Consider the following 26,488-nt stretch of genomic DNA (forward strand, 5'->3'; position numbering starts at 1 on the left):
TCCTTATGCTAATTATAAAGTTCTCTTGTCAGACTGAACTTTTCCCAGAGTGTCTCCAAGGGCAACACACAGGGAAGAGAAAGAAGGAGAAGAGAAAAAGAAAGACATGGGGGATAAGGGTGGTAAGGGATATGTTAAATACATCATAATGTTAGAATAACATTATCTGTATGATGTTTTTGAGACAGTGAGTACTATTATGTGTTATAATGATTATTGTTAATTTTCTATAAAAAGCACTAGCTTTCAGCAAACTGACTTACTTGGCAACAGCAACAAAACAGCTTGATGAACTCGACACATTATGTACAAATCCCATATTCTATTGACATGTATACAGACTATTTGCACTACTTTTTATTATTTTTGTATTTCATTATATATGTTACATTGTTGGAGGAGCTCAGGTCAGAATAATGTCATTGCCATTGCTACACTGTAGCCTTGTGCATATGACAATAAAACCTTTGAATCTTGAATTTTGAATCATGGCCAGGTGAATTTCACTTTGATTTCAGTATGACTCTTACTTTATTTAATCCTGTCATACATGCTAGATAGACAGATGGTCTGAAATATTGTGCTGTTAATTCGTAAAGGGTTTTTATGACAGTTAAGATGCATAACTACTACAGGCTTTATTTGGACAGGAAAACATTTAATAACTTGTGAATTGTTTCTATCACTTATTGTTTATGGGATTTGTCTAATGCTGACTTTTCCTGTTACTCAATATTGTTAAATGGCGTATATGATGCCAGCTTTGGTCCCATGAACACATTAACTAATGTTGCCCCATTGTAGAATATAATACTCTCTACACCTATGCTGTTATTCTCTTAAGTTTACATAAGGGTTACGTGAATATAACGAAGATGAACGAAGACAAAGTTGAAGGTAAACCAAAATTCAAAAGAAGCGAGGGTGGGAGAGACCAATGAGCCAACACTTGAGAAAAGTAATACACTTGTTGAATGGGTCACATCTATCTATCACTGACAAGGCCAACAGCCTGCAGAGACGGGTAACAGTGACTGTACTGATCCATTTAAAGGCCTCTGACATGAGAAGCTCAACATATATAATATCTTTATACCGTTCTGAAGTTTGTGGGTGGTAAAAGTACCTTTTGTGTACCTGAATGTCAGTTTATTTGGCTGTGCATATGACTGCCTATTAAAGGAAGCAACAATAAGTAGTAATTGCAGATCATCATGAAATGTAAGCATACATTTCTGCTTGTTAAGGAAGCCTTTTGAGAAACATGTATCAGCTGCAACTCTATGGAGCTAGCTACACAGCAATGTCTACATTCCTGAAGTAACAACGTTTTCTGCATTGATTTGAAACTTTTTGTATGTTAAGACCAGAGTAAAAGTGTATGCGTGGTTGGGTGTGTCAGCGTCCTCACACTGTATGACAATGTGAGAAGAAGAAGCTATTAATATATATGCAGAGATGGCTCCTTGGTTACGAGAGGGAGGAGTACAGATCAGATGAAAGTTTGTGCATGCTTATGAGAGAGGGATGGAAATAGGATTCAACAGAAACTACACAGGTTGCTGATTGCAAAAGAGGATCAAATGTATCCACCTCTGTAAAGTATCTTTGAGCACCTGACAAAGCACTTGATAAATAACATTTATTATTATTATCTAGTCTCTCAGAAGTAGCACCTTCCCACCAGTAAGTGACATATTATATTAAAATCCCACACAGGACAAGTGAAGAACCAGAAGAAAGACGGGCTATGAAGAAGGAATGGATCTACAGTAGCTATACAGGCAGACAGACGGATGGATAATGCCTCAGACTGAGTGGGAAGGACTCGGGGAGAGGTGGCACAAGACAGACTGGTGGTCACTGTCCCTTGGAGTAGCTGTGAGATTTTTGTAGGATCTGACTAACTCTGCTGAATGGCTGTCACTAGGGTACGTTCCCATGGAAACACAGAGAGCACTGAGCCTGGCAAACATCTTTACAAATGAAGTGCAAAGAATCCTTTCTACGCAACCTTGAAGATTCAAACAAAGGGTATGATGCTCAAGGTGCAATGTGCAGAAGAGGTGTCAACACACAACGTCTGACTGTGATGAGTTGCAGACCAAGCAAACAAGACTTTGTTTAAAATGCACTCTTTGAAAATGATGGCCTTCTGTAAATAAGGACTTGATGACGTCAAAGTAACTTACGGCCCGTCCACACAGCGGCGTGCGTTGAAGCTTGCCGGCGGGCGTGTCTGAAACTCGACCAACAACCAATCACATGAATCTCCTGCCCCTGACACACACGCAGCGGTTTGATTGGCTAAAGCTTGTACTGGCATATGATTCGATTGGCTGACGCTTCTGCCGAGGCTTCAAAAGTTGAACATTACTCAACTTTTGCCGCGAGCCACGCCAGCAAAGCTCTGCGTCGCCCCATTCAAAGTGAATGGTGAAGCTTTTAACGCACGCCGCTGTGTGGACGGGCCGTTACTGATGAATATGGGAGTTGTTGAGCATTTGAAGCAGTAGGACGACATAAAGATGAAATTGCTAATGTTTTGTTCAAAATCTATTTAACTCTTCTCTTTAAAGTGGAAATTATACATTTTCTCACCTGTAAATCCTCTTGGTTAGTCCTGTAGTGGTCCTTCAGAACCGAGCCCCTCATTCCTTCCTCCCGCCTTACCCCCTTGTCTCTCTTCACATCTGGGCTCCAGAAGTTGACATTGTTCATGCTTGGACCCGTCCCACCATCCCTCCCAACATCCAGCTCTCTCCTCAGGTTGTCATTCTCCCTCTGCAACTCCCTCAGCTGAGACTGGAAATCAATCAAAGGAACCTCTCCCCGTCCCGTGGGTTCCGATGCCTGCGGATGTCTTCCAGACTGGCGCCGCAGACTGGAAGTCCTCGCAGGATGCAAGCTTTGCTCTCCGTAGGGGTCTGACGGGTGATGGATCCCAGAGGAGGTGATGTTGGGGGTGCTGCCCATGGCTGTTGTTCGGTTAGTGTAGGAGGAGCGGCTGGTGCTCCTGCCCAGCGTCATGGTGCCTTTGGGGTACCCACCGGAGGGTTCCAACGAATCTCTCTCATAGGGGTAAATGGTGCCTGAAGTGGCATAGGCAGCACTCAAAGACTGGATGTTCTCCATAGACAGGGTTTTACCGCCTGGAGCTGTCGCTGAACCACGAGTTGTTCCTTTGTCTGTTGCTGTGCCAGGTTTGATCTTCGGACCTGGCTTCGTCAAGCTTCCTTGACCTGCAGGTAATTTAGACGCTGGTGCAGGCCCACCCCCTGACACCGAGCCTGGTTCTAGCCCAGATCGCGAGCCTGTTGCTGAGATGGCAGCCTGTTTGCCTTTCCCCTGTTTGTTGGATCTTGAAAATCGTGAATGTGATGTGCCGCCATCAGTTTGCGCGCTGCTCTTTGGGGCAGCCAACAGTTTGCTCTGCGCGGGCCTGGCTCTAATGTTTATAGGCATTTTTTATATGGCAAAAGTGGACTTCTAAAAAGAAACTGCTATGGTTGAGAATAATTGCATGTCCCTCTACGGAACCAGCTGGATTAACAAGGTTTAAAATAAAGGCCCCCCCTCGGCCTCTCAGTTTTCACCTGTCCATCCCTGATTGTTTAGGGCTTGAGGCTGAGTCTTATTTAGTCCTATTAGACGGAAATGGCAGTGATTGTTGGTTAAAGGGCTCCCAGTCACACAGGTGAGAGGTCTCGTGGTTTCAGCTACAGTGCAGAACATCATGGATTCTAGACAGAAAAAGAGGGACACAATCATAAAACATATCACAAGTAGTATCACTAAATGATTCTCAAGGCAGGTTATTGTTTTTTATATATTGCCAAAATAAGACGACATTTCCTACTGATTAAAAAAGAAAATATCACTTAGGCAATATAAACATGTTTTACTTAAACCTTCTGAACACCCACACAGCTGTTTTTAGTTAATCTTAGACTTCTACTCAGGACTGTGTTGGTATAGACTGTAATGGGTTAACATATATGTCAAATACAGTCCAAAATGTATAATTTTCATTGGTAGATGGTAATATTTCGACCTAATACATTCTAATCAAATCTCTTTCCCACCTTCAACCACATTAACTTAAAAAACACCTCCGCAAGTGGTCAGAGTCCTAAACAAGTATTTTAAGCTGTTGCAAATGTGGTACAAACACTAACACTTAAACAAAAACGTTGTTCAAATAAAAAAAGAACACAAAATGAGTCCTATTTAAATAATTTGAACAATAATAAGATTAAGCAAACAAGCCTACAAATATGACGAACAATGAACAAAAAAATACTTTAAATAAAGAGTACCAAGTATTACAATTACATTCTTGATCTAGTGCCATGGTTTCCATCCCTGCCTCTGGGAACCCACAGTGCTGCTTTTTCCATCTCTCCCTGCTCATGTGAGGACAATCAATGAAATTGACTACAAATCGCTGCCAACGCTAATCAAATATTCAAAAGGTGGGCAAAATGCTGGGCTAAGCTATACATTCAAGACCATGAGTCCAGGAGCAGGGTAACATGTATCTTAGTCTTACTATGCACCCTGTAATCCTCTCTGATGGGAGTGATTCTGAGGACAGGAACACAATGTCTGATAAATCACATAGATTAATGTAAAGGACACCTTGCACATCCACATTCCCACAGTAGATGGTGAAAGAAAAAATAAGGGTGAGGGACCAGCTTGACCATTTCAGCACCACGGACAGCACTCAACCCATCTTCATTCTGCCTGCACAGATCTCAAGGAAACAGGGACACAATAGGCTGCCATCCCTTTCGTCAATTTGCAAAACTCATTGACAGGCTATATCTGGGCTGAAGACATACCGGTTCTTTTGAGATGCGAGTACAACGACAAAGGGAGGAGCATTAAAATCAGGCTAAATTAAAGTAGCCTATATAGGACTATGGCCATTTTAGAATACAATCAGGCTACAGATTATTATACTGTGTGTTGGAATCATACACAATGTTGGATTATTTGACGCAAAAAAACATGAAATAAAACAAATGTGTAAAAAATATCCCCAGGAAATCAAAGTAAACACAACGCAGACCATGATACACCAGATATTGGGGACTGTCTGCAAAAGCAGAGGCAAATCCAAATAATCCCTCCTCTAATCCAAGAGGATTGGGTGCTTTGATTCTCTGCACAGGATGCAAATGAGCGATTGGTTAAATCTGCTTGTCAATCATAACATAGCTGTCAATCCGTTATCCATCATTGTTTGAGACAATGAATGTAGTCCTTTTATGATTTTTTGTGTACAATAATTGTGACTAAACATAACAAAATAACAATGATCACGATTATTAAATCATAAAAAATAAACGTTTAAACACGTATAAACAACCACACACGGTAACTTGTCACTATTGAAGCTTTGGCTACAGATATCATTTGCATTAAAATGGAGGTCAGCGTAACTGGTCAGTTTCGAAGGGCACGCGGCAAGTTTAAGCAGCTGTGTCCATCGTTGTTTGACCACACTGAACTGACAAATACAAAAATGACTGATGAAAAAAAGTAGAAAACGTCTCACTTCGCCTCATGCCTCTGCACTTACTTGTGAGTTGGCAGCCAGCTGTTGCCGCGAAGAGAAAACTCGAGTCGCCACCCAAACTGCAAAAGCGTAACTCGGTAGTTTGCATTTGAACATGTGCCCCTCTCATACAACTCAACAAGCGGCAAACCGAAGATACAGTATGAAGTAGACTGCACTATCCTTCACGGGTGGCATGAGCGCGGTGCATGCAGTTGTGCACAGTCGCCCGAATAACTCCACGACCACGGCATGAAGGATTAGTTTCTTGCTCATATGCACACGGCTACATGACTTCGAGCTAGAACCTTACATAATAATTAATCTGTCACACACATTGAAGCACAGTTTCATTTGTTTAAATACTGTTGTCCCATGATGCCACTGAGTCCAAGTGTGCACGAAACGTGTTCTTACCGGACAGGCACCTCTCCATCACCGTGAAGTCTTAACCGTATCCTGTCCGACCTCGGCACAGGCTCCATGATCTCATCGGCTCAGCTCCATCATGACCTGTCCTGCCATCGGGTCCGCGTGGGCGCGCTCTCCCAAACTGGCGCGTGCGCGACCTACGCGGAGTAGTGGGGCCGTGAGCAGCAATAAAGGGAGGCTTTATTTTGTCATACACCTACCTACACAAGCATCAGTTGGGCATTGTACAGCATTTGCTATGTCTAACATACACTCACCAAAAAATGGTTTATATTGAATTGCATTCCATTTTTTTCAAGGCAAGCAATTCCCTGTCAGCCATGAGCCATCAATAATTTGGCATAGCTGGGTGTTTGTTTATAAGAGAGACAACCAAACTAGGTTTAAATTACACCACCTGATTAGAGAAAGCCACAACTAGTTTTGGATTAAATATGTTGACCTTTGGCAGGGCCTGTCATTACTCTTCGAGGAGGTTACATGGGGCCTATCTGTTCAGTTCACTTTACATGTATTCAAGTATTTTTTGTTAGGTTTCTCTTTCAAAAAATAATACGCTACGTGTCTAATGGAATTCCCAGGCCATGAAACTGGAATTCGAAAAAGAAATGTTAAATATGTGTACAATTCAACAACACAGTACTCCATGTTGCTGAATCTATTTGTTCCTTTAATATGTTGCTTGCACTCAACCCTTGTATGGTATTCGGGTCTGTGGGACCCGTTTTCATTATTTAGCTAAAAAAAATGATATGATAAATTATTTTTTCAAACCCACACTCAATGACCTTGGCTCATTTTCTGTGAAGAACATATTTTCAATGACCACGCTTCGCCAGTTTGGTTCCTTATCACAACTGATCAAGATGGCCAAAAGATTCTCTGCTCAGAGGGCCTTGCAAATGATTCTGGAAGAGAGAGAACCATTTGATGATGATGAAGAGGAAGAGGTTTCAGAATGTGAGGATCTCATTTCTGAGAATTCTGAGTCTGACAGTGACTTTGAAGAGATTGCACACAAAAAAAAGACGAGCCACAGGACCAGCGGTCAGCAGGCAAAAAAACGAGTAGCACTTGAATTCATTAATGTGATCAAACAGATGTAAAAGGGTAAATATTAACCATATGCTGTTTATATTGCTTTTAATTGAGATTAAATAAACATCTGTTGAGTATTTTAACATAAAATTGTTTGATTGTGCTTAATTCAAGCCCAAAAAGGCAGCGGGTCTACCAGACCCACGAACACTGGCTGAGTAACAAAAATATGAACACCACACAAGGGTTGAGTGCAAAGGTTTTCCTCTTACATTTCTTGATTAATACCAGGTGCCATGTCTTACTTTAAATGGGTACAACAGATTCCGTTGTTAGTCATCTGTGAAATGTTAGATGTAATCCTTAGTTTCACTTCCTGCCAAAATCTAACCAAAGGGAAGTGAGATTTTGTAATATGGGACTTGGGGCGTTTGTTATACACATACATTACATGACTCCTTTGTAATCAATCAAGCTACTAAAATTAAATCAGTTGAAGTTTATTTGCATAATCCAATATCAATGTCTATGTACAAATGACAGCGTGTCTAAGTTGGCAGCCCACAATAGCAACATGTCCCTTCCTGGCCAAAGCATTCTAAAGACAAATAAAGAATCAATTAACAATTTTGTTAGATAAAACAACAAAACACAATTTTGAGAAGTAAAATATTTACACTGTAGAAGAGTGGTTATATATATATGAATAGAAAGATTTAAAAAAATAATCAAGTATTGGGAAGATTATTGACAAAGAGCAAGAGGACTTTTTCACTAAAATGTCCTCTATCAGAATATAAAAGAAAGTCATATAAAACTTTCACTCATGTTGTTATCATAGAATTTGAGGTTATCTGATGACAGTGCCATTCTCATTCGGTTCCAGAAAAGTGGTTGGGCCCGTGGGTTCCTCGGCCATGACAACACAGAATCTTTGCACAACCGTTTTCTCAGCTGAAGGTACTTCAGTTTGGGAAACTTCTCATCCAACAGGACCAGTATAGCTGCATCCACCTAAAAGAGAAAGAGGTAAAGTAAGACATCATTGAGTGTTGAGAAAACACGGCAACAGGTTAAAGGGGATAAGATTCTCACCCACAAGATAAATAAAAGTTAAATATATTAACCTTCTCGTCCAGAAGCCGCTGCTGAACCATGAAGAAAGCCTGGCGAATCACACCGTTCACCGTTTCACCACCAGTGGCTCCACTAGATAGCACAAACACTGTCTTGACACTGCTGTTGACAGCATTATGAAGATTGTCAATACATGAAAGTCCAGGAATCCAGTCCCTCTCTTCCAAACAGAGACAAAAATTCCTGTGACCGGAGATCTCCAGATTGACGGTTAACTCATTGTAGACCCAATCGCTCACAGCCTTGTTCCTGGTGTCAAACACCACAAAAGCATCATACTGATAACGTGAATTACTTCCAGCAAGTTGGGAGTAGCCCTTATGTCCTGCCCAAAGTACTTGTAGGCAATACCACAGGTCCCAGCCATAGAGATGCTTCAGTAGGGGTAGAACAGTGAAGGTCACAGCCAAAAAGGAACAGACGAGGAAGGCTAAGCCACCGTATATGTCCTGGCAGGAACGTTGGTCAATGGACAGCACACTCGCGCCCTGTTGGGACTCTGGGTAACCACATTGTATATATGTGGTGAGATAAGGAATCTGTACCGCAGTAGTACGCAAGAAATCTGTAAACGAAGATGTATCACAGTCACATTTAAATGGGTTGGCATGCAGGGTGAGTATCTGACGGGCACTGACATTTTTAAAGGGGGGAGGGAGAAATTGATGGTTCAACGCTTTGATCTGATTGTGGCTGAGATACAGGTAGTTCAGGGATTCCGCATTACTGAAGAAATCATCAGGAATAAACCTTAGATAATTGTGACTGAGGTCCAAGAGGGTAAAATTTGCTCCGAAATGTATTACTTTATTCGGCAATGAATCAAGGAAGTTATGACTGAGGTTCAGGTGAGATAAATTGCTCAGCGCTGTGATGTTTTCCCATGGGAAATTGTTCAGCTTGTTTTTGCTGATGCTTAGTTGCTCTAAGCTTTGTGGGAGGTTGCAAAGCACTACTGCTGAAATTGACTTCAGCTCATTATTAGAGATGTCGAGGTAGGTGAGGTTTATCAGGTTGTGAAAGAAACTAGTGTATTTGTCGTTATCGTAATCCCACATAATGTCCAGGTGATTTCCATAAAAGTAGAGGTAGTTTAAAGAGCTGCTGTTCAGCCATGAATCTATACGCATCCCAATGCCATTGTTTGCCAGACTTAGAGCTTCCAACTTTGTCAGACTTTGAAGGAATCCAAAATGGTGGCCCATCCCCTTCATTTGGAAGTGAAATTCATTGTTACTAATGTCTAACACCTTTAGAGTGTTTTTAAGCTCACTGAACGCATCGTTGTAGTATAAATCAAGTCTATTGAATGACAAATTAAGAAAAACTAATTTCTTCATGCTATCAAACAGACCGCCATTCAATGCCTGGCTCATGTAATTGAAGGAAAGGTCCAAACAAACAGCATTTTCCATGCCTACAAATACCGTTTTGTAAATCGACAGAATGTTATTTTGAGACAGGTCAATCCACAATTTGCCGCGGCAGAGGGTATCTTTAAAGTCTGAGAGGAATTTAATTTGTCTCACATTGTGCTCCAACAATTCACCACGGTTTGTCTGGCTTGATTCCCAGGTATTGCTTGCAGATGTGGATTTGTGATCTGAGAGCATAAGGCCTTGGTCAGGAAAATTGCGTGTGTACAAGTTCTGTGCCACAATTCTAGATGATGAACTTGAGCAGCAAGGAAGAAAATTAATGAGGTTTTGGGAAAGGTCAATCTTGATGAGTGATGGTAACTGTTTTAGAGAGGTAATGGGTATGGAAGTATTGATGAAGTTCATTCTCATTTCTAGTACCTTTAGATTTTGAAGTTTGGACACAACACTAACGCTTTCATTGGAAAACGTATGGAAAAAGTTACCACTCAGAAGAAGATATTGTAGAGCAGACATATTGCAAATATATGGGGAGAGGATCAATTCCGGAAATATCATCAGTGGTTCATAGTTATAGATAAGGCTGATCCAAGTGAGGCCCTTCAGCTCTTTAAAGAAGGTGCCATTACGTATAGCATATGCCAGGAGGTTGTCGGAGAGGTCCAACCTCTCCAATTTCTTCAAAGATTGGAAAAGCCCCACTGGAAAGGTTTTCAGTGAGTTTCCTCTCAAGCTTAGGAAGTTGATTGAGCTGTTCTCAGCATAGAGTGAGTTGTTATTTAGGAGTAGAGGGTTATTGTCTGGGCAGGGAAAGCAGGGCCTGGCTGCATGGTCACAACGCTGGCAATTCCACTCTAAAGTCAAACTCTTGAGGTTAGTCAGGTTTGCAAACGCTCCATCTAAGACCTCTGTAATTGCATTCTCTCTTAAATCCAGAAGCTCCAGTGAGGGTGGCAACTCTAAAGGGATAGCTGTAAAATTGTTATACCCTAAGGTTAGGTTTTTTAGCTCAGAGAGTTGTCTGAAAACACTCTTGCTGATGTAGTAGGGTTGGCCACAAGGATTTGCGTAATAACAGTTCTTGCTGAGGTAGAGCACTTGCAGGTGTGGAGTGTGTAATGGCTCTGCAATGTTGAAGATGCAATTATTCTGTAGGTCAAGAACCATCAGGTTTTGGGGTAACTGGGGAATAGAGGTGAGGCCGTTTCCTGACAGATACAGATATTTAAGCTTCAATAGCTTCGTCAGGGCATCATTGTTGATCTCCATTTTGCACAATTGTTTCAGTCTCGGTTGATCTGGTCGACAATTCCCCATTATTTTCAAGGTGTCAAGATTTGGGAGGTTTAAAAAATCATTTTGCCCCACTTTCCATATCTTAGTTCGACTTAAATTGAGTGACACAACGTTGGGAGACTTAATAAAGTGGAAAGACTCGATTGTTCTGTCACAGCAGTCCACTGCGGTGCCATTAATATCAGAGTCACATGGTAAAAAGGTGGTATTGATGGTCCTCGCCAATGGAAGAAGTTGAAAAATGATGAAGATATTTTTCAACATAGCCTGTAAAAAGAATTAATGTTTTTACTCGTTTGTTTATGTGTTACAATAGTCTGGGCAATTCTCTTGTGCACAATATCAAGCATATTCACAACATTTCCATTGAGATCACCCTTACTCTGTACTAAAGCATACAATTGTTAAGATAATCCCTTTCATTTAGTTAAGCCTGACTAATGAGCCATTTCTGTCCATTTAACGTAACAAAAGAGTAGCTATATCATCTTCTTAAAGTAGAATGTAGTGCAATTAGATAGCAGAATACAAATTGTTTTACTTACCATGACAGGTATAGCATGAAGCTTAGCATTCACATCGGCAGCCAGATGAAGCGATGTTTGGTGGAGAGAGAAGATAGAAAACGGATCCAAAAGCAGCTGCAGTGCTAGGAAACTGGATCCATGTATGCAGAAGTGAAAGCGTGTGGTCTTATACACATGACAATGGGACAAACCATGTGACCAAATTCAAATTGATCGAGGACATCAGAAATCAATATCACCTCGTGTGATTTAACAAAAGTAAATGTCCTGATGACACCTTTAGAGTATTAGAAAAATCAAAAGAAAGTTCAATGTTTTCCTTTTTTGACTGCAGAGAAAACCCCAAAAGGAATGAGAGAGCATTGGTAGATCAAGTTGGCTAACTTCCTAATTCACTGATTCTAAAGAAAACGTATAAGGAAGTAAACACAACATCATCACCTGCTCAGGGACAGTTTCATCGCACAGGCAATAAGACTCTTAAGCACCTGAACTGTAGAAACAACATCCTTAATATGCATCTGGCTGCTACTTAAACATTACTTATCTATTAACCTAATATATCATATTTCTTAACTTGCATATAGACTCTTATTGTACCATTTCACTTTTTTTAACAATTTTTTTTTTGTATTACTACTGTATGTACTTGCACTATATTTTTCTGTTATCTGTGTTTGTGTTGCACTGCTGGAGAAGCCTGTGACACAAGATTGTCATCGGCATAACTACACTGTAGCTATGTTCGCATGACTAAATAAAGAACCTTGAACCTTGCTTCAAAAATCTTTTTCAACCTGAAAAATGCTAATGTTTCAAAAGATTAATTCCACACTAGTAGCATTTTGACAATCACTTTATTAAATGTACCACATCATAAAATCTAAAAGTATAGCAGAGAAAATGAATGTTCATTTGTTAATAAAACCTACAAGCAACACACGGAAAATATCTTTATTTTCTCAGTGTGTTTAAAGATTGCAAAGGCAAAACTGTATGAAAAAAAACGACTTCTATTCAAGTAGTGTGTTCAAATATTATTTTGTACAAACATTGGAAGAAGCAGTGGCAGTTACCATAGCCACAGATACAGTAGATTAGATAGAAGTAAAGGACAGTTATACAAACTGTGTTCAGGTTGGATAGGACATTCAATGCTTTGGCTTTGGCTTGGACCTCACATGGTCCCGGAAGAGTGAGCAGAACACCCATTGCACACCATAGTCTCCTGCTCTCCTTTCCTGGTAGCAAGATCCTTGGCACACCACCATGCATACATCTACAGTAGTGTGTAACATCACTTCCACAAGTGTTGAATTATCCACAAGGCGATGTTCATAAAGCCATCGGACTCGGCATCAACCTTGGAGAGAGAGTGATTGTTTCCTGGGTACCACAGTAACCTAAACAACACACACTGGAGCATTATTGAATGAACAATAAAAGCCATGTTGTGCAGTGCATAGCTGACATAACTGATAAAACACGTCACTCAGACAAGAAGCTCACCGGACTGGGACTTTCTTTGCTTGCAGAGCTCTGTAATATTCAATTCCTTGCTTGCTGGGTACACGCTTGTCATCTTCCCCTAAGGTAAGCAATACTGGTGTTTGCACCTAGATAAAAAAACATCTGAGGTTACTTTATTGTGGAACAAGACTAATGATCGCAGTCAAGTGCAAACACAGAAATACTCATACCTGTGTGACGTATCTAATGGGGGATTTGTTCAGCATTTGTTCCCACACAGCAGGGTCAGGTAGACAGTCTGTAGTGTAGTCAAAGCCAGCCTCAACCATGCACCTGCAAAAACAAGCAATCTAACATAAACACGAAGGAAAAGCTTTGAGGTTTCGTGTTCCTGCAGTGTCTTTGTGTATTAGGGGACACTTCCTTTTCTGACAGTGAGGCAGAAACATCCCCTGCATCCCACTCACAGCTGTCAGAGGGGAATGTCAGCGGTACAAATGATACAAAACAACTAAGGTGAGAATTTGTGCCCAACAGATACAAAAGTGTACGTATATGTGGGAATGTGCATGCCAAGATGTACCAGTCTGGGATGTCTGTGCTGCCGATCATAGAGGCCAGATTGGTGACAGGGTTGCGAGATACACATGCCTTGTAGAACCCTGGGTACTGGCCAATCAGATGACAGGCCAGGAAACCCCCATGGGAGCCCCCAGAAACCGCCACCTTCTGCATGTCGAATTCATCACCTTTCAGGACACTTTCCACAGCAAACTGGTAGAAAGAAAACATTGAAAAGACGGGTGAGCAAAAATATATAAAAAGTATATATATATATATATATATATATATATATATATATCAGGGTTTCCGTTAGCCGGTAATTACCGGTTTTTAGCTGGTAAAATTTATAAAAAAACGGTAAATTCAAAACCTGACGGTCAAAATGTCTGGTAATAATTAGGGAGGCTCCGATCGATCGGCCGCCGGTCATTATCGGCCGATATTCACTCTTAATGGTTTGATCGGTGCTCTCTATAAAGGCCGATCAGGAGAGCTGGATCTGATCGATATGGACATAAACGCGAGTGAAGTTTAACCGGATGCGAGAGAGAGATCAGATCAGCTGCTGAGTCTGACCGAGACACGCAGCTCTGCATAATCACCTGAAGCCCCGCCCTCTGTTTAGCGAGCTGCAGGAGCTGCTTGAGAAACTGACGTGCTGTCAGGAGAGAGAGAGAGGGAGAGGGGAAAAGAGAGGATCCGTTTCTCCCGTGTTATTATTCAAAGTTGATGTAAACTTCTGAATAATGTACGTTATCTACTACAAGTAGTTTGTTTGAATGTAATAATTATGTTGTTTGTTGTTTGTGGAATCATTTATTGAAAAATTAATCTGAATTTTTTCGATCTGTTACGATTATAAACTGAAGCAATATAAAAATGAGCCCGTGAACTGAGTTTTAAACATCAGCATATCTGCTCATAGTCCGGTAAATTACCTGCTGACGGAAACTCTGCTACACAACTCTTATTATTATTATTGAAATATGACCGGTAAGTTTCAAATTTGTCCGGTAAAATAAATTCTGCCCGGACATTTGACCGGCGAGAAAAAATCCTAGCGGAAACCCTGATATATATATATATATATATATATATATATATATTTGATTGTACTATTGCTGTTGGGATCCATGACTCAACCAGAAACTTTAAACTAAATATAGAAACAAATGAATAGCAAAGACTTGTAAATCATCGTTTGGACCAGCCTTTGTTGCTCTCGTTTCATTCTTACTTGAACATCCTTGACGTCCTGGGTGCCAACGTTGCCAGGTAATGAGAGGATATTGTCCTGGCCGTACCCAGTGGAGCCTCGATAGTTGACTAAGAAAGAACAAATACAAAACTTGCATTACGGTCTGATTATCATTGCTAGATATTATGATTTATTCTGACACAGAATTAACACAAAAGTGAACCAGTCAAGATGTTTGTCGCCTCAGAGATACTACCCCCCTGAGCATGGTTTAAAACATGTTTGATAAACTGAGCAGCTGCAACTTTCCAAAATTAGCAAAAGTAAATAACCTATGAAAAGTAAAAAATAACGGTTGGAAATTCTGAGCTTGACATGGCTGCGAATATGGTGATCATAATAAGAAAGTTACCTTCAGTGACAAGTGGAGAACTTTAGCCTGTGAGCTGCAGGAGAGGAACAGCCGCAGAGCAACATTCTTTCACACATTTCATTGAGAGACAAGTTCAAACCTTAACCAACCCAGTATTTGGAAACAAACAAGATTCTCCCTCCATAACAATAAATACTGGTTTAAACAGCCTCGCTCAAGTTTAAGAGGAACTAGCTTTTCCACCACTTTAACCCCTGTAGAAAATGAAACCCAGACAGATACTGAATGGAAGGAAACCATGTCTGTGCGGAGGAGGAGGTCACACCTTAGACTTGTGCCATCAGCTTGAAAAAGGAACACACAAAGAGAAGATCGGCTTCTTGATGGAAAAAGGTGTCTGTTTCGGTTGTTTGTGCGTGGGGCACATTAGCAAACATTTCAATAAACACATTTCCTGTTCAAAATGTGGGTTCAAACATCCAACCATACTTCACATTCCTTCAAATGAAACAAGACACAATTGCTATCAGTGGACAGCACACCGGTGTCAAGTGGCCTTACCGGGGCTGGTGATGACAATTGTAAACTTCCCATAGTTCCAATGCAAGTCAAGTCAAAGAAAGGCAGTAAGATTGTCACCACCTATGCTTTCTTGGACCCTGGAAGTACAGCAGTGTTTTGTACAGAGGATTTGATGCACGAGCTCAGCCCAACTGGAAAGAAGGAGCAGATTATTCTACGAACTATGGGCCAAGAGAGGGTCGTAAATAGCCATATTGTGTTTGGACTAGAAGTGGCTGGCTTAAAAAAATGACAATTTCTGTCAACTGCCACAAACCTACACCCAAGAGTGCATGCCTTCCCACAGTGGGAACATTCCTAGACAAGCGGACCTACAGAGATGGCCTCATCTAAAAAACGTTAATTTGCCTGAAATAAATGCAGGGATTGGACTGTTGATAGGAACCAATGTTCCTAATAGTCTAGCAGGAAGGGCCCTCAGATTAGGAGATACCCCTACCCGAGGTAGAACAAATGACAACAATGATTTTTCTTATCTTTAGGGTCTCCCATTTAAGAAATTGATTGTTGTCAAATTTTATTTTGGGGAAAAAATGTTTTTTTTGGTTGTTCTGTAGAACTACCCCAATCCCTGAAAAAGAGCCAAATTAGACCAGGCCGAATGTGGGAAAGGTGACAAAAAAAGCCCATAACTTGAGAATGACCACTCTTTTCCTCTTCAGATTTGCTGAGGTATGAACCAGGTGGCTGTCCTACATCACCAAATAGTCAGACAATTATTTAACTAAACAAATACTGAATTATAGTCCTGTAAACTTAGGTTTAGTTTAGACGGAAATTGTACTTTTGGTGATAGGAACATAGGACTTAATCACTTTTCTCTCATTTATCAGAAAAACAGTAATCCCTAAAAAAATATACCATTACTGAATTGTCTATGGTGCTATTGAACACTAACCAGTAGTTGTATGGAAATATCTGGTACAGTTCTATTGCAAATTAGATTTCTTATCACCAAATAAATAGAATAAGAGTAACCCAATACAATAAAGTGTATCAGTTCTAAATTGCAAGCCTCTAAGTCTAAAACATAGGTGTAAATAGTACAGGTTTTATTGAAACTGGAACCTTAATTCAAAGTAAAGTATACAAATCATCAAATAATTCTGTGAGAGGTCAAGTATATAGATACTAGAATATAATGTTAAATGTCAGGTTCCTCAGAAACGTTAGGGGACACATGTTGACATTCTGCACAGCAGGTGCAGAACTCCGTACAGGGAAGGCCAACAGAGAGGCGCTGGCACTTTCCACTCTCTCCACACTTTGCATCTTTGCAATACAAGTGAGTAATGTCTCTCACTTCTGTAGGTGCTGGGGGTTTTGTAAATAGCACTGGTTGAATGGCCCCATCTCTGACAATCCACCCCTTGCCAATAGGACTCCATAACAAGGGTTTGGGTTCAGGCTGTGACACCATATCGCTGTCTGAAACATTGCTCTTTGCACATGTTGTTGAAATGCATCCTCTGTTTGCGGCAGATTTTCCGAGGCTGCATCTGTTGTTGATGCAATTATGAACCTCAGTTCATCCAAGTTTGTGCACATCAGTCCAATTTCCTTTTTATTTTTTCCATATAGCAGAAGCGCAAATTCTCTTGCGACTGGCAAAGACTCTTCCAAGCAGGCAGAGAGTCCAAAATGGGCCAGATCTTTGAGCTCGCTGAGATGGGTCTTGAGTTTGGTGAATGCCGTTGTCTTTCCTATTCTGTACAAACCACTTGTTGTGCCACAGCCAGTGAGTGCATGACATGCTGGTAGGCAGTTAGACATGTAGTTGCCGCCCAGCTTCAGGACCATCTCCAACTAAACGGCCTCTTTGAGAAACTCTACTCCGGTTTCCGTTCCGCCCACAGCACTGAAACAGCTCTGGTCAGGGTCACAAACGACCTGCTGATGGCGGCTGAACCTGGTTGCCCATCTCTCCTCACGGCCCGTCCTCACGGCCCGTCCACACAGCGGCGTGCGTTGACGCTTGGAGGTGGGCGTATCTGAAGCTTGGGTATTTTTTGTGAGCAACGCGACCAACAACCAATCACATGAATCTCCCGCCCCCGACATACAAAGCAATAGCAATGTTAAAACGAAGTAAACTGGATATAAAATCCCCAAACAGGCGAAAACCTACCAGTTTCATCCACTGTCTCTGCCACCTCCCTCCATGCCTCGCTCCTCCGGTTTGTATCCCGGTAGATGAACAGAGACTGATCATATAGCACCGGGTGATTCACTACCGCTATAATGAATTTTCCCTCCATTTTTTGGAATATGAGGAAATGACCTGCGTAGTCTCTTCCAGCAAACACGCGGTTTGATTGGCTAGCGCTTGTACTGGCAGATTTGCATAAACAGGATTTCATTGGCTGACGCCTCCGTCGAGGCGTCAAAAGTTGAACATTGCTCAACTTTTGAAGCCAGCAACGCTCCACGTCGCTTCCCAAAATGCAGTTTGGCTAAAAGTGACATCACCCCATTCAAAGTGAATGGGGAGAAGCGTTGGAAGCTTCAACGCACGCCGCTGTGTGGACTGGCCGTCATCCTCCTGGATCTGACTGCAGCATTCGACACTGTCGGCCATAACATCCTCCTTCAGCGCCTCCAATAGACCATCGGACTCTCTGACTCCGCCCTGAGCTGGTTCCAGTCCTACCTGTCTGGAAGAACAGAGTACGTCTCCTTGGGAGGTGCGAGGTCCCAGACATACCCTGTTACCCGTGGTGTCCCTCAAGGGTCAGTCCTCGGGCCCACTCTGCCCCTTGGCCGTGTCATCAGCCAGCATGGAATATCATTCCATTGCTACGCTAATGACACGCAGCTATATATAAAGACAGACCCTATCCCACATGCATCCTCACTGTCACCATCATCATCATCACCATCAACATCCTTTAACACCTGCATTGAGGAGATAAAAGCTTGGATGCAACAAAACTTCCTGCAGCTAAATAGCTCAAAAACAGAGGCTATTTTAGTTGGCACACCAAACCAGGTCCAGTCATCCCCCATAAACCACATCACCTTTTCTGGCCAAAACATACCCCTCTCCACATCCGTTACCAACCTGGGTGTAAGATTTAACCGACATCTGACCTTTGACACCCACATCAAACACCTGTGCAAAACCTCCTACTACCACCTCAGGGACATTGCAAAACTCCTGTCAGATGCTGAACAACTGGTCCATGCGTTTGTTTCCTCAAGGCGTGACTATTGTAACGCTCTCCTCATCGGGACTCCTAACGCCTTCAGAAGCTCCAATACGTACAGAACAGTGGATCCTGATGAGGGTGAGAAAGTACAACCACATCACACACGTCCTTCATTCCCTCCACTGGCTTCCTGTGTCATTCAGGATTGAATACAAGATCTCACTGCTCGCCCCATCAGTGCATCCACGGGAACGCTCCTCCATACCTGAAATAACTACTCGCATCACAAACCTCCACACGCAACCTCCGTTCCACAACAAACCATCTGCTTCGCCCCCCGAGAACCAAACTCCACACAATGGGAGATCGGGCTTTCTGTGCAGCTGCTCCTCACCTGTGTAATTCCCTCCCAGACCACCTGAGGACTCCACAGACCACTGACGCCTTTAAGAAAGGCCTAAAAACCTTTCTTTAAAAAAAAGCCTTTGATTAAACTTTTGTTTATTTTGTTTGTTTCTTACGCCTCCTGTAGCACTTTGGGATTGCTTTTAGCAATGAAAGGTGCTTTACAAATACAATTTATTATTATTATTATGTATTTTCCAATTTTCTCACATATGGTGTTGATGGGGACATATCTCTCTCACATTCCATGGCCTGCATGCATGTACACTAGAGATGAACCAAACATGTATTTGCTTGCATAATATATGAGCAATACTTCCACATCTGTGTCATCAGACCTCACAATGATGCGGGAATATATGACTCTGCAAGATGTATGGCATGGAGCTCCATCTTCGTGTCTGTCTCCTCCTGATCACTGATCAGTGATGTCAAACTGCTTACTCCTGCTGTGCAGATGCTCTTCACCTCCTCCGCTTCGTCACTTCCTGAGTGTAGTCTCTGTGGGGCAGCATTGACAATGTAGTTGCTCACAAACATGCACAGTGCAGTCTTGTTTCCACTACTCCTTAAGTACTTCCTGTAGTTTGGGACATTTAAGTTTTAAAGATGAGCAGAAGCCTCATCCCAAATCCCAACAAAAGCCCTCTCTTTCAACGGCTGCTCAGAAAGGCCCCCGCTGCGAAACTGAACCAGCTGAGGGAGCAGGACGAGGACAAGGCCAAGGAAATGGAGAACAAGATGAAGTGGACCAACGTGCTCTACAAGGCCGAAAGACTCAAAATCAAAGACGACGAGGACATGCTTCGCTCTAAGTTAAAGAAGAAGGAGAAGAGGGGCGTCAAGATAAAGAAGGAGTGGGGCGATCGAAGCGAGAACATCGTGGAGAAGATGCAGAAACGGCAGGACAAGAGACGGAAGAACATCCGACATTAATGAAACTAGAGAAAGAGTTGCTGATGCATATCAGTGACATCTTTACCACAATACTTCTTTGGACTGACAGACTTAAAGGACACCAAGGATTATTTCTGACTGAGCCTAGGTGGTGGTACCTTTTGGCCTAACTAACTTATGAGTCGTATAAAGAAAAGAAGAAGAAAAACAACGCATGCATGAACTGCAACTGTATGGACTTGATTACCAAGCTATAATTGTCACATGTCTTCCATTTGAATAATGTTAGTAATTATTATGTATACTAACCTAATAATTAGAGGCTGGTATGTAGGAGCCATGGAACGTACATAGTAATGCATTTTGAATATACACATTTGTTTTGTACTAGTTTTATATTTGGGTAATGGTTTGTATTTGTATAAGATATTTGTTTGATCGCATTGGGTTGGTTGCTTTGGGTCACATAGTTATGGGCGGCACTCAGGGGAATTATAATCCTGTTCACCTGCGTGAGGTGTGTGTGTGGAAGAGAGGGGGACACAGGGTCGTTGTTCTTTTTGTTGACCGCAAGTTTAAGGATTGCTTTGATTATTATAACAATGTCTTTGTCTACGGAAAATAAGTAGATCATCTCGTTTTTTCATTAAACCACGTTATTATTCACTTCAATTGTTGATCTCAGCAAGTGCTTTTTTTAGCCAACCTTCTGTCTTCTAAAACAGCATGTGAACCTTGATCACTCCTTTCACACACATCTTATTAGTGGATGATGCACCTCTGAGCTGGTGGACATGAAATTAACACATGAACATACCCATTAATACAGCAAAGCCCATCCTGCACAGCACAGACGAGTAGAGGAACCAGTCGGCTACAAACACTGAGTGAGGACCCCCTAAATAAAAGAAACAAGTTATGTTAAATGAAGATCGACAATTTGTCCTCAGTCGAGTGAGGAAAAAGTTCGACAGATAATTTGCATTTCAAATAAAAAAAAAAAGAGAGTATGTGAAACATCTCAGTAGTGTTATTAAATAACAATCCTGATTTTAAAAGTATGATTAAACAGTACGCTTCTAAGGGCACTATCACCATGGCAACCACAATTGGCATTAACAGTCTTATCTGACGCAGTAGCCCCTGACTGAACAAAAACAAATCCACACACTCAATCATTTGCTAATAAAAGCACTTCGAGTGCAGGCATAGTGTATCAATATAAACACTTTTCTTATATTAATTTAGCTCTTACATCATGCAGCTCTCCCTAAGTGTTCATATTGTTTGTAACAAAAACATACAAATAATGAATACAGAACATTAATGACCGTAACGAACCATGAGGAGTCACAATGAGAGGCAGCTTCACTCCATCTTTCACTTCCTTTGGTTTGATCAGCAAAGCTTCAAAATCAAGGCCGGCTGGAAAAGAGAACAGTTAATTAGTCCCATTAGGGTTTTATACGCTGTTCTTCATGTCTCATATAGACAGCTTAACATTTTCAACCGTCCATTAACTTGGGGATGTTATATATTCTGTATCTTTCATGTTTGCGATAATAAATCAAAATGACTTCCCTTTTGACAATATAACAGAGACAAAAATAATGCAAGTCTGCTAGAATGCATATCTAGATATTACTTGAAATGTTTCCCTGTCATTCTTACGGTATTCACTGTTGTCTTGCTCTGGTGGTGGGGTGAAAGTCAAGATCTGCCAATCAATTTCAGGCAACATCTGAGAGTCTTCCAAAGTAACCCAGACCAATTCCTCCTGAGAATCTCTGGGTGGGAGGAAACCTAACCTCTGGGGATAGAAATGCCAAAGCAATAGGTGACACAGACCAACCAAACACCAGCCAACCAAGTGAACACATGTGTTCAAGTAATAGTATATTTATGATATAATATGTATCAAAATGTGAACATTTAAATAGAGACCACTGATCTTACCAGACATGGAGGGCAGTTTGGAGAGGAGCAGCTGACCACCATCAGATCTCTCTCTATGTTCAGCAGACACCAGCTACCAACGTCAGACTCTACAGGCAATAAAGGGTCAATCATTCAACCAATCAATTGTCAACACCAAACATCATGTGTACACCTGAGCATGAGCAATGCCAAGGGTGACAACATTTTTCTTGTCACTCACTTGAAGTCAGAGAGGTGACGCTTCCTGTGCTTATATCCACCATCAACAGATCCTACAAAAAAGAAATATATTCATTTTTCAGGAAAATAATAATGTCTTCCATGTATGTATGTACATGTATCAGAAACAGTATTAAGCCTTAAGGTTTAATTGTTTTGACATGGTAGCAAAACATTTTCCAGTAGTTGACTGTACCTTGCGGCTGCGCTGAGGGCAGGAAACAATAACACGCTGACTGTCAGCTGACCAGCACTGACGGGACAACTGAGAGCTGTAGATGCCAGTAAAGCCATCTGTAAAGACACACCAACACACACAGTTACAGCAATGTTTCATATATAATGATAAAAAAGATTTGTCTTACCTTCTCCAGGTCTATTCACCACATCCACCACCACGGAGGTCTTCTTAGTGTACCAGTCAAACTTAAAATAAAATATACAAGCACAGAGGAAAGATTATGAAAACACTTGAAACTCAATAATGTTCTTCTGCTTGAACACTTGTGTATGCGTGCACAGCAGAAAAGAGCAGATGGTGCATTGTGTAAGATACATGTTTCCCCTTATCGGGAAGTACTATAGAGTGGTGCAGTGACGCGTCCTAAAACCCGGAAGTGAGTTAGCATTTTACCACTACCGGTTCCCTGGTCTCAGAGCCAATGGGATTTCTCCATAGGATTTGGGAAAATAGCTGGAAATAAGGTCTGTGGTTAACACAAATTTAAGAGACGGATCACATTTTATTCTACGACATTAAATACATCTGCAGTGACTCCACTGGTGATTTTTGAAGAGTTTACGTGTCTGAAAAACAATGGTTGTTAACATGTGGCTGAATAGGACTACAGAAGTTGTCGAGGACGTTGTACGTCATTACACCGAACACGTAAACACTCCCGATAAGTTTGTTTGCCCTGTTCTGCTTGAAAGCAAGTTCCTGCCTCTTGCAAACTGTTCAAACAAACACTTCAACTTGTACAATTTTGAATCTGTATTTTTGAATATCGATCTTAAGTTGGCGACCCTGCTGTACTGCAGTTTATTTCCGGGTCAGGCTACAAAAATACGTCATCGCTGCACCACTCTATGCACTTTGTAATGAAAGGAAGTAAATGTGTCCACAGGAAAAGAGGCTCCATCCTGTCTTACCATGCAGAGCCTGCTGCACTGCATGTGCGGGCCAAAGACAGCACATTCCAGGTAGACAATGCGACACTGGTCTGGGCTCAGCCTGGGGGAGCTCACTGCACTGGTGCCTGATGTTAGCTGCTCTGAGGGTCACAACAAAAACAATGCATGTGAACATCTGGAGTAGTAACACAATTGAGCTACACTTGTTATAAACATAATAAAATAACACAAGACAAGCATTCACTTACCACATTTCCCACCAGTAAGATCCACATAGTACAAAGACGAACTGATAGAGAAAAGGGGGACATGAATAATTTGTAGTATTTGCTCATGAGCATTTTTTTAAGCCAACTTTAATGTCTCTCTTTTATCAGTGTGAACAGCGATCACCTCCTGTTGGGGCAGAACTTGAGGCCACATCTGAAAGGCTCATGCAACCAACCAATAAACACCACGCCTGTGTCACCTGGAGCCCAAAATGCCTGGAGAAGCAGAGAAAAAGAGAGAGAAACAGCAGGATTAATGAGCACACCAAAAGTGCACAAGAAACATATGAAGCACTGCACACAAACTGTTGTACCGACCTGTCCAGGTGAGATATTGTCAGGTACGCCCTCTAACACAGAGACGTTGTCACCCTCGATGTCCAAAACACAAAGCACTGGACGGCTTTTACCAACCAGCCCCTCTCCCCAGTCCTCATGGAAGACAAACTGCTCTCCCTGCAGGAATAAAAAGGCCACACTTTAACACTACATCTTAAGCTAGAATGGAATGCAAGATTTTTTAATTAAACATTTGCCTAGTTTATGTGTTTTGCGTCCACAGTATTAATTGCGTTTACTTTCACAGTCTCCTTTTCCTCGCTTCTCATTGTCTCCTCCTCGTCCGCAATAGAAGACAACTCTGGTGACTCACTCTACAAACAGAAAACAAAACAAACAGCAACATGTTTTAACTAGTCTTTATTAGACAGATTCTATATACCCGTTGTAACTTCTCTATCCAGACTAAATTAAACAAAGGACATGAAACCTGATCCGATAGTCTTACAGTCTGCTTACAGTCAACGGAAAATACCTGGGTTGCATTCAAAATTGAACATTTTCAAAAGGCCAGACTATGGAATGCTTTTACCATTGAGCGATATGGTGTACATTACGTCTGACTTATAATTTGATCCAGTTTGCTATGCATTTGAGGTTAGCCATTAGTTCACCACTTGTGTATGTTTTGCATCCTATTACATGCATTTAAAGAGTTCTTTAACAATGTCATGCCCGTGGATCAGGGTGTACAGAGAGAGGCTGTTGTAGGCTGTGATTGTAAAGCCCCTTGAGGACATTTTTAGATGTTGTGCTATTGTTAAATTGACTTGACTTACAAACTGTTTGCTATGCTCAATATTGAACACAATCCCAACAATGACATCAGGGAGAATCAACATTCTTGAAATGTTCAACCAAGGGAGAGCAGTTAAGCAGTTCTCTGTCTTATGTGATTTGGTGCCAATTTATATAGAAATACAGTTTTTTTAACAAACCTGGAAGAAGGATTTTGCCGTAGGTCTCTTCCTTTCTGCCACATACAAGAGATGTGTCTCAGAGTGGGACCACACCAAGCAGCCAAACTGGTCTAAGGATGCAAAACACAATGTTATTAACACAGGGTCGAGCATATGTAAAAGGCAAAGCTTAAATGAAATGATTTAACAAACAAATGTGCAGATTACTCACCATCTTCATAGACTTTGCCATGTTTTTTTAAGGCTGTTAGATTTATGCTTTTCATCTTTATGTTTTTACTCCAGATCTAAAAGGTCACAAAGAAGCAGAAGAGAAGAGATGTCAAAGAGTGTGGGTTTCAAAACAGTAGATGTGGCAGAGCAGAGTTACAGATTAACATTATAATTAGAGCAATTCAAAAATGTTTTGGTAAGGCCTGTGAGGGACTTAATGCTGGATCTGAGCCAGACACACACCTCCAGAAACTGTTTGTCCTCTCCTTTGATTGTGCACTCTCTGACCACAGCCTTCATGTCACCTGAGGGGGAATCCTTGCTCTGCAGCCTGACGGGACAAACATATCAACAGACATTGTTTAGTTTGCATACAGTTGGTTTAGGGAACTAAAGATAAAACAACAAAAAGGGTACATACTCTCCTTTGATCTCAGTGCAGTTTCCTGAGGCTCCAGAGTACACCACCGACTTGTCATCATGAAATACGATGTACTGTCTGCAAAAATTGACATTTTCATTCCTGTCCAGGTCACGTTGGCTCCATTCTACAGAGGAAATCGAACAACATGATTTCAAAATCAATATATACAATATATTTCATGACAATTGTACAGTGGATGGCACAGACCTGTGTAGATGTTGCTGTATTTGCCTCCATACTGAGAGGTGACCACAGGTCCTACGTCTGCTCTGCTCAAAGAAGGGAAGAGGCTGAGCTCTCTGTAGAGCCTGGCAATGTCCTCTGGGTTGGTCACCACCTGACGACAAGCAGCAGAATAACTCGCTCTACGCCTCAATACAAACTGTCCAACAACGAACACCGCCCTATTCATTTCCGAGCTAAATAGCTGACAGCTGCTAATAATAATAATAATAATAATAAGCTGTAGTCATATTAATAAGTGTGTTGTGTTATACTTAACAGTTTACCACCAAAAACCGAGGTAACTTTATAAACATAAGCATAATCATTAACGCAAACCAACCAAGCGATTGTCGAATAATGATTAAAACAGCATGGTAAATAAGCTACTTGTTTTTAGCCGTGTTTGGAGGATTACATATGGCACGATACTTACTGCAGTGTGCTAGCTTAACTTTAAAACTGGCTACAGTGAATGTAGTTATTGACACCAATAACGGCTAAATTAACACCGTTAGAAACGTATAGGAGGTGTACTTCTAGGGTAAAATTGGAGTTTAGAATCAAGGATTAGGTATTTAATTTAGCGTAATCATACCTGTGAGTTCATGACAACGACGGTGTGTTAACGCTACTAGTCTGGCGGAGTACAAAGCGGTACTTTCACTCTACTCTTTTTCTACCTCTAACTCTGACTCTGTTTCCCCTCTGCAGCCTCCTTACTGCCCTCTGCTGAAATTTGCTGGCAAAAAAAAACTGAAATAAAAACTCACCCTCAGGATGTGTTATTTGAATAG

General features: G+C 41.4%; 3 protein-coding genes across 4 annotated transcripts in view; all 3 read right to left on the reverse strand.

Moving 5' to 3' along the window:
- LOC117450139 (ERC protein 2-like) overlaps nt 1-3,480 on the reverse strand; it is a 145,384-nt gene extending 141,904 nt beyond the window's left edge. For both annotated transcript variants that reach the window (XM_071203774.1, XM_071203775.1), the window contains exon 1: nt 2,602-3,480. In XM_071203774.1, the coding sequence (XP_071059875.1) occupies nt 2,602-3,465 (864 nt within the window). In that variant the 5' untranslated portion in view covers nt 3,466-3,480. The remainder of the gene's footprint in view (nt 1-2,601) is intronic.
- Nucleotides 3,481-7,520: 4,040 nt separating this feature from the next.
- Nucleotides 7,521-11,467, reverse strand: tlr9 (toll-like receptor 9). The gene is made up of 3 exons (XM_034086580.2): nt 11,394-11,467; nt 8,164-11,115; nt 7,521-8,050 (listed from the first exon to the last, which is right to left on the reverse strand). Exons 1-3 carry the CDS (start codon nt 11,394-11,396, stop codon nt 7,844-7,846), a joined length of 3,162 nt encoding a protein of 1,053 aa, XP_033942471.1. The 5' UTR covers nt 11,397-11,467; the 3' UTR covers nt 7,521-7,843.
- A 746-nt stretch (nt 11,468-12,213) lies between these two features.
- On the reverse strand, nt 12,214-26,419 carry apeh (acylaminoacyl-peptide hydrolase). The gene is made up of 23 exons (XM_034086581.2): nt 26,290-26,419; nt 25,677-25,806; nt 25,467-25,593; nt 25,289-25,376; nt 25,044-25,119; nt 24,851-24,942; nt 24,152-24,226; nt 23,892-24,029; nt 23,698-23,789; nt 23,553-23,593; nt 23,323-23,444; nt 22,536-22,596; nt 22,367-22,464; nt 22,172-22,223; nt 21,970-22,058; nt 21,685-21,823; nt 21,355-21,438; nt 20,831-20,911; nt 14,647-14,735; nt 13,429-13,619; nt 13,076-13,178; nt 12,885-12,991; nt 12,214-12,778 (listed from the first exon to the last, which is right to left on the reverse strand). The coding sequence occupies exons 1-23, from the start codon at nt 26,299-26,301 to the stop codon at nt 12,673-12,675; spliced, it is 2,193 nt and encodes a 730-aa protein (XP_033942472.1). The 5' UTR covers nt 26,302-26,419; the 3' UTR covers nt 12,214-12,672.
- Between the last annotated feature and the right edge of the window lie 69 nt (nt 26,420-26,488).

This window comes from Pseudochaenichthys georgianus, chromosome 7 (genome assembly GCF_902827115.2).
Source record: "Pseudochaenichthys georgianus chromosome 7, fPseGeo1.2, whole genome shotgun sequence".
NCBI lineage: Eukaryota > Metazoa > Chordata > Actinopteri > Perciformes > Channichthyidae > Pseudochaenichthys > Pseudochaenichthys georgianus.

Coding starts and splice junctions, on each gene's coding strand:
- tlr9 (XM_034086580.2), bottom strand. Junction 8,051..8,163: donor AGCGGCTTCTGGACGAGAAG/GTTAATATATTT, acceptor TTTCTCTTTTAG/GTGGATGCAGCTATACTGGT.
- apeh (XM_034086581.2), bottom strand. Junction 25,120..25,288: donor AGGACAAACAGTTTCTGGAG/GTGTGTGTCTGG, acceptor GTGACCTTTTAG/ATCTGGAGTAAAAACATAAA. Junction 12,992..13,075: donor CCATTAGATACGTCACACAG/GTATGAGTATTT, acceptor TTTTTTATCTAG/GTGCAAACACCAGTATTGCT.